Genomic DNA, 8,803 nt, shown 5'->3' on the forward strand with positions numbered 1-8,803 from the left:
ACCATTCGCCCGGGTAATAGTTTTAAAAAGCAGGACAGTTCTTTTCAGAACTGAGAAGTCTCCCGAACCCCCAATCTACTCCGCGGTAGTATAATAAAGAAAGACAGTTCTCTAAGAACAAACTCTACCTGGCAAGTAGATACACACATGGTGTTACCGCAAACCAAATCTACTCCACGGTAGTAGAATAAAGAAAGACAGTTCTCTATGAACAAACTCTACCTGGCAAGATACACACAATCCCATGGTGTTACCGCAAACCAAATATACATACAAGTGTACACGGAGACAATTTGTTTTGTAGAGTGGCAACCTTGGGTGGCGAAAAAAATCGCCAAACCAAACAGTGCACCCAATCCTAGAGTGTCCACATCTCAAAAAGACTTGTACCCCGTGTTATAGTTCACACCACCAGAACTTTAACAGACCACAGGCCGTGTCAATTGACCCAAAACCTAGTATAGTGGCATATAGTAAACACATACCAATAAAGGCATGCAATTATAGGTCTATCATTCTAAGCAATTAGCAAACAAACATAGGAAAACTGAACAGACAATTTCACAGAAACTATGATGTATAGTATTTTCGAAACCTTGAATTACTGTATTGACGATTTCACAAAAACTTCGTTGTATAGTATTTTCGAAACCTTGAACTGTATTGACGATTTCACAAGAACTACGATGTATAGTATTTTCGTAACCTTGACCGATAAAGTACTCTGCCGGACCATGAAACTAGATTGTGGAGGCTTGACTGAAGAAAATATCCAAGACCTTCTATTTAACCTCCACCTGTGTGACGTCATACTATTGTTCCATCGCTCATTTACTTCGCTTCGCCTACCCACCATCGAAGCGCACCTCCTGTGCACATGCAAATCATTCACTTTTCCGGGTAATAAACTCCCCCAGTTGCATCCCATGTAGATGTCCATCGTATGTATAGTAGTTTGCCAGACCATGACAACTAGACTGCACAGAATTCACTTTGTGCCCGGGTATTAACTTACCCACTCGCATTCCGTGTAACAGCATTTGGTTTTTCATCGTATTTCACTGACTCATTCTGGAAAGTCACACAACAAACTTGCACTTGTTTTGGAAAGTTCTCTAAAAGTGGACGATTGAAAATGGTATCCTTTGGTGTTGCGGTGAAATGGTTATTGCCGAGTTTTGCGGTGCTGTACGGGATGTACCATTGGCATGTTATATCAACCAGGCGGTACTGTACAAGTGATGCCAAGCTCAATGGAAACACGGTCATTGTAACGGGTACGTAAAAAAATTATTGTTTTTTTATTTCAATGTTATATTATTTTTTAGATGATCGGGCACCGGCTGTCAGCCACCACGGAACTCTCTTCGTTCGTCATATTTTGTTCATGAGTTTTGCTAAAAAAACTAACTGATATGATATGCAATGACTACTATAACTAGTAAATATAAAAACAAATTAATGTTCATATTTCGGGAATTTCACCGCATGCGCAAGCGAATAGTGAAAGGAAAAAATACACATGTTGCACAATCTGTATGCTCGGGGCTTCAGGCCTGAAGATATATGTTAATATTTGAGTGCGAAACTACCCTTTTCTAAAAACAAAACAAAAATAAAACACGTACGTTTTTTCAGAGGGAGTCGTTTCTCACAATGTTTTATACTATCAAAAGCTCTCTATTACTCGCAAGGAAGTTTTCATACTAACAATTATTTTGAGTAATTACCCATTAGTGTCCAGTGACTTTAAAGGCAGTGGACACTATTGTAATTACTCAAAATAATTATTATCATAAAACCTTTCTTGATTACGAGTAATGGGGAGAGGTTGATAGTATAAAACATTGTGATAAACAGCTCCCTCTGAAGTGACGAAGTAATTTTCACGAATTTGATTTCGGGACCTAAGATTTAGAATTTGAGGTATCGAAATCAAGTATCTGAAAAGCACACAACTTCGTGTGAGAAGGTTTTTTTTTCCTTCATTATTTTCTCACAACCTCGACGACCAGTTGAGCTCAAATGTTCACAGGTTCGTAATTATGCATAATGTTGAGATGCACCAAGTGAGAAGACTGGTCTTTGACAATTACCAATAGTGTCCAGTGTCCATGTGTCTTTAAAGGCAGTGGACACCATTGGCAATCACTCAAACAATTATAAGCATAAAACCTTCTTGGTGACGAATAATGGGGAGAGGTTGATAGTATAAAATATTGTGAGAAACGGCTCCCTCTGAAGTGCCATACTTTTCGAGAAAGAAGTAGTTTTTCACGAATTTGATTTCGAGACCTCAGATTTAGAACTTGAGGTCTCGAAATCAACCATCTAAACGCACACAACTTCGTGTGACAAGGGTGTTTTTTCCCTTCATTATTATCTCGCAAGTTCGATGACCGATTGAGTTCAAATTTTCACAGGTTTATTTTATGCATATGTAGGATACACCAACGGTAGAAGGCTAGTCTTTGACAATTACCAATAGTGTCCACTGCCTTTAATAACGGAGCATTGTTCCAGGACAGTATAACACCGCAGAACTAGCCTTAGCTCAATGCAGTCGCATTATTCGCTCCGAAACGACGCCGCTGTAAACCCACCCGTTATACCCTGTTCGTGGTGCGTGCGTTCACACCGCATGACCCACCCGTATACACACTGTCAGATCGTACGAATACTGTTCACACAAGTCATCGCACTCGTACCACTAACCGCATGCGGAGGCCGTGTCGGCCTGACGGCCTCCGCATGCGGACAGTGTACGGGGGCACCGTGTCGTGCGATGTTACGCAGATGTGAATACGGGTGGGTTTTATACAACGGCGGTCTTTTTCGGAGTGAATAATTCGACTTCCTTGAGCAAGGCTACCGCAGAACAGATGGATTTGTTTAGTGCATTATTTATGAACATTGAGTGAATCGGCATTCCTTGTATTGAAGCCGTGTCCATAAAAGTGTATACAACTTCATATTCTGGTGAATATTCTCAAATAAGAGGGGGGGGGGGGCACCGGGCCGCCACTGTTCCAGACAGTATAGCACCGGCAGAACAGCTGAGTTGTTTAGAGTCTATTTATGTTTTTGGGGTTATATGAACAAACACCATTAGGTGAAGCCATGCCTATCAACCAAACATTCCAAAATGTTCACAAAGGCGTTCATGAGTTAGCCCATAAGCACATTTTGTTCACAATGCATGCAGACGTCAGTCAAATTTTGTATGCACCTCAAGAGTTGCCATTATCAAAGTCATCCACGAAAAAACCAAACTCTCTTTTTGTATAGTCTGAGAGTATCCATTGTTGTTGTTCGAGCAAGAATCCCCCAGACAGAAGTAGCCTAGTAGAAACATGTTTGAATAATGAATGGTCGCTTTGCACAGGGTATTGGGTAAACTTTTGCTCTCAGCCTATATATGGTCTACTACAGGGAGCGGCATAAAACCAAAAGTACATGTTTGTGGGGCACGATTTTGTTTTAAAGGAACACGTTGCCTTGGATCGGACGAGTTGGTCAAACAAAAGCGTTTGTAACCGTTTTTTATAAAACGCATTTGGTTAGAAAGATGTTTTAAAAGTAGAATACAATGATCCACACAAGTTTGCCTCGAAATTGCGTGGTTTTCCTTCTACTGTGCGAACTACATGGTCGGCCATTTATGGGAGTCAAAATTTTGACCCCCATAAATGGCCGACGTGTTAGTCGACGAGGTAAAAGGAAAACCACGCAATTTCGAGGCATGTTTGTGTGGATCATTGTATTCTACTTTTACAACATCTTTCTACCATTATGCATTTTATAAAAAATGGTTACAAACGCTTTTCAAAGACCAACTCGACCGATCCAAGGCAACGTGTTCCTTTAAAAGACATTGGACACTATTGGTAATTGTCAAAGACAAGTCTTCTCACTTGGTGTATCTCAACATATGCATAAAATAACAAACCTGTGAAAATTTGAACTCGATTGATTGTCGAGTTGCGAGATAAATGAAAGAAAAAACACCCGTTGTCACACGAAGTTGTGTGCTATCAGATGCTTGATTTCGAGACCTGAGGTCTCGAAATCGAATTCGAGGAAAATTACTTCTTTCTCGAAAACTACTCCACTTCAGAGGGAGCCGTTTCTCACAATGTTTTATACTACCAATCTCTCCCCATTACTCGTTACCAAGTAAGGTTTTATGCTTATAATTATTTTGATTAATTACCAATAGTGTCCACTGCCTTTAAGGGGCATTTCAGAAATTTAAGTTTCCAATAGAATTAATCAAGTTCCAACAGAATTAATCTCGGATCAATCTGAGCGGTTGACAAAATTTCGTCTCCAATTTCGTCCCCACATGTCTAAGTAAAAAATTAGATCGGAGCAATCTGAGCGGTTTGAAAAAAAAAAAGTCGTCTCGATCTCCAATCACGCTGAGTTTCAACCATTACCTTCAGAAGCCCAACATTTCTGAAAGGCAGTGGACTCTATTCGTAATTACTCAAAACAATTATTAGCATAAAACCTTACTTGGTAACGAGTATTTGGGTGCTGTTGATAGTATAAAACATTGTGAGAAACGGCTACCTCTGAAGTAACGTAGTTTTCGAAAAAAAAGTATTTTTCCACGAATTTGATTTCGAGACCTCAGATTTAGAATTTGGAGTCTCGAAATCAAGCATCTGAAAGCACCCAAACTTCGTGTGACAAGGTCACGGTTTGTTTTCTTCATTATTATCTCGCAAATTCGATGACCGATTGAGCTCAAATTTTCACAGGTTTGTTATTTATGCATGTGTTGAGATACAGCAAGTGAGAAGACTGGTCGTTGACAATATAGCAACAGTGTCCAGTGTCTTTAAGTACAGAATTAATCTCAGATTAATCTGAGCGGTTAAACAAAAAATGTCGTCGCCGATCGCGCTGAAATTGTATCAGCAGCTTCAGAAAACCCATCCTTCGTACATATTTAGTCTCAGACATTTGAATGAAAGGTTTGACAATGTTCGTCTCCGACCATACTTTCAGATTTTACCACCAACTTCAAAATAAAACACCCAAGTTCCTTATACATGTAGTACAAAAGTAATCACAGACTTCGGACTTCTACGCCACAGCCGCAATAGAGAGGACAACCCCCCCCACCCCCCCCGGCGCAGTACATCGTCAGTATTAACGGACGGATGGCTACTATTTTTAATATAAAAAAGGTTGGATTAAATACATTATAAAAAATTTAAAAATAAAAAGGAAAAGAATTTCTGAAAAACTACGATGCAAAAGATTTAGCTGTACACATTTATTTTAAACCATTGAGAGAAAATACTGGTATAAAAGTCTAAAAGCACAATGTGCATGAAATATAATTGCCATAAATAGAAAATGGCGAAGAACGGTGAAGGCTTAATACATCTAATGCTCCCTTCTATTTGTTCATTCCAGGGGGTAACTCCGGCATCGGTCGGGTGACGGCATTGGACTTGGCCAAACGAGGAGCTCGGGTCATCCTCGCCTGTCGCAATCTACAGAAGGCCGAAGACGTAGCGAAGGACATCAAGAGTAGCTCGGGTAACTCGGAGGTTGTGGTCCGTCATCTCGATCTGTCCAGCTTGCAGTCGGTCAGAGAGTTCGCCCAAAAGATCATTGAAACTGAAGACAGACTCGACCTTCTCATTAATAATGCAGGTGAACACAGTGGTATGGTTGGGTGGCAAAAATGTTACAGACAACATTTTTCTTTGCATCGATGTACCCATCGGGCTGCTCACCGTTGATATCCCCAGTATTTGTATGTAAAAATAAACCGTTTGGGCCAATACCTCATTTTTTACTTTTTGTCTCCTCTTACAGGTGTTGCTGCCATGGAAACAGGCGCTGTTACCAAGGACAATTTTGAATATGTCTTCGGCACTAACCACTTCGGTCACTTTCTCCTCACAAATCTCCTCCTGGACTTACTGAAGAAAAGCGCCCTCAAGCGGGTCGTTACTGTATCGTCATCTTTGCACGAACTCTCCTCTAGGCTGAACATGACTCGGGAAGACCAGAGTGTGGCTTCGTTCCTGTACCCCCACTTGCAGGACTACCTTAGCAGTAAGCTCGCGAATGTCCTCTTTGCCAGGGAGTTGGCGAGTCGAGAGAAGGCTAGCGGACTGGTCTCTATATCCCTCCATCCTGGAATGACTAACACACCGATTTGGCAAACCAACTTTGCCAATGTGTCCCCTTTCATGGGTGCACTCTACAGAGCTTTCTCCCCAATAATGTGGTAGGTATAATGGTTGACGCCAACGTGGTGGTTGCACTGTACACCCATGTAACCATGTAACCATGTAACCATGTAACCGGCCATAAGCATGGTCCCCAGACTGTGCTCCCACAGAAATGTTCAGACCGAATTAGTCTTGTCTCAAATGGGATTTGAGGCATTGCATGGTGAGGATGTCTAAACCTACTGTGTAGAGTTTTTTTTTGTACTTTTCTTGCCGCGGAGTAGATTTTTCGGAGTTCGGGAGACTTCTCAGTTCTGAACAGAGCTGTCCTCTTGTCTCTTTAAATGTCAATATTCAGAAAAGTATTAAGTATTGTTTGAATTCCTTTGGTGATTTTTTTCTTCTTTCCTTTGTTCATGTAGAACTTCCCTAGACTTTTGTACATAAAATTCTTGGAGTGACCCTGCCTTTCCCCTATACGGAGACCTTGCGTGTTACCTTTTCTATTTAGTTACCGGCCTCTTAAAGGTAGTGAATATGAAATTGCACACACACCGCCCGACCACAATGTCCACCCCCCCCCCCCCCCATGCACCTGTATATTTAAAATCTAACCCCAATTTCATGCAAGACTAACACTGTTTGAAGTTGTTTGTCTTTTGAGTAACATTTTCTGTATGCATTTTAAAGGTTGTTCTTCATCGACGAGACGGCTGGAGCGCAGACTACGCTCCATTGTGCTCTGGATGAATCGGTGGCTGAACTCTCCGGAAAGTACTTTGATAACTGCGCGGAGTATGAACCGTCGCCATTCGCTCAAGATGACGAGCTCGCCAAGGAGTTATGGACAGTCAGTTGTGAAGCCACTGGTCTCAAATAATGACTTTCATTGAAACTTTAAACCAATCAGTTAACCTTGGGCATTTTTTGGTACTCGAGCAGAAACACGTTACCCTTTGCTTCGTTATTCTGCAGCGTTTATTACGGTGTGTCCAGTTGAATCGGAGTGACGCTGGGGGAGACCAGGGGCCAATTTCACAAAGATCTAAGATTGATCGTAACTGCATATCAATCGTAGTTGCTTAGTAAAACGTGATGTCACAATACAAATCACTATTGAGGATCCTCTGTCTTCATCCGCAAGGATAAAGACAGGTACCTGCTACCCAGATCAAGTTATAACATTGGATACAATGATATCATTGGATAAATGCAGTGACTACAAGCTACCGTATCTGTGTTTGTTTTAATTGGTCTGACTCAGATGGCCAATCAAAACACAAATATGGAAGTTTGCATGCTGTGTCCACGTACGCGTGTAAACAGTACAGAACATGCGTTGCATGTAACGCTGGTGTAGAATTTCTGCGTATCTCGTTGTGAAATGAATGTAGGTCAAAGGTGAAGATACACGCCGGCTGCAGGCCGGTCTCTGGCGTTATTCACGAGCCTCAAAGTGTGACGTCAAGATGAGCAAGTTCGAGTGAGGCACTATATGCGACCATTGGTTGATATTGCCTGGTTACCTATGCATTCAATACATTCTGGGTACCAGGCAAAATCAACAATTGGTCGACTATAGCGCCTCACTCGAGCTTGCTCTTGATGCCGAGTTTGTAATTAGTCACCGGGAGAGGGCGCAATATCGGGCGCAACATGCTGCAATCAGTATGTGGCTGATCCCAAACGTTTTATGGTATCATGTGGAGCACAAGTTGCAAGCAATTCTGTGAAATAATACATTATAATACTGGCGTACATAATATGTTTAACCTTTGTCTTTATTGTATATTTTCCCGTTGTTGTAATGGTTTTGGTGCTGTTGTCGTATGTCCGTAATCTTTATTTGAATTTTGCTGTTTTTCTATTTTTAATAATGCTCTTAATCATTAATTTTTATAAAGATATTTTTATATTAAAACAATTTCAAAATGTTGATGTTTTTTTGTAGTTGCTGGGCACCTCTGAAAAACAGTGTTTCACTGAGAGGTCTCCCCAGGGTTTATTATCGAGAAATAATACAAATACAATAAATAAATACATATGGCCAGGCTTTGTCAATACTCAATTGAAACATGGGTGGATCAAAATAGTTTTACGAATCATCAATAGTAATAAAGCTTCAGGTTGCATATTATGCAACTGTCCCCAAAGTGACAGCTTGAGAAAGTCTGAGCATGAAATAAGTAGGTTAACTGCGCCATAGACTATGGGCCTCTGTCTTTATCCGCTAGCTTGGAAGTGTGACGTCAGATGTTCAGGCTAACTGCGTCATGGTTTGAGCATAAATTGTTAGTGCGATGACCAGAAATAACAAACCGCCAATAGAGGGGGCTAGTCAACGTATCAAATCAGCTAAAACATGCATTTTAGGCTAAGACTTTAATTTTATGTGAAGAAACACATAATTATATGTATGGAGTAACATACATGTATTGATACACACCGCACGAGTGTATTGCTTGATTTGAAGAATTGACAATGCAAGTCCGATGACCAGAAATACAGCAAAGTTCAGCTTTTGGACTAAATAGAACGTGTGCCATTATACGAACAAGGAGACTGACACGAAAGTACGGTATACCAACGAAAGATAGAAATGT

At 40.9% G+C, this 8,803-nt stretch overlaps 1 protein-coding gene across 1 annotated transcript; it reads left to right on the forward strand.

Annotated features, from left to right (window-relative positions):
• Positions 1 to 958: 958 nt before the first annotated feature.
• On the forward strand, positions 959 to 8,188 carry LOC139938394 (retinol dehydrogenase 13-like). Its single transcript, XM_071933896.1, has 4 exons — positions 959 to 1,277; positions 5,431 to 5,673; positions 5,839 to 6,256; positions 6,891 to 8,188. Exons 1-4 carry the CDS (start codon positions 1,136 to 1,138, stop codon positions 7,078 to 7,080), a joined length of 993 nt encoding a protein of 330 aa, XP_071789997.1. The 5' UTR covers positions 959 to 1,135; the 3' UTR covers positions 7,081 to 8,188.
• The last annotated feature ends 615 nt before the right edge of the window (positions 8,189 to 8,803 follow it).

The sequence above is a fragment of the Asterias amurensis genome, chromosome 6 (genome assembly GCF_032118995.1).
Source record: "Asterias amurensis chromosome 6, ASM3211899v1".
NCBI classification, from domain to species: domain Eukaryota; kingdom Metazoa; phylum Echinodermata; class Asteroidea; order Forcipulatida; family Asteriidae; genus Asterias; species Asterias amurensis.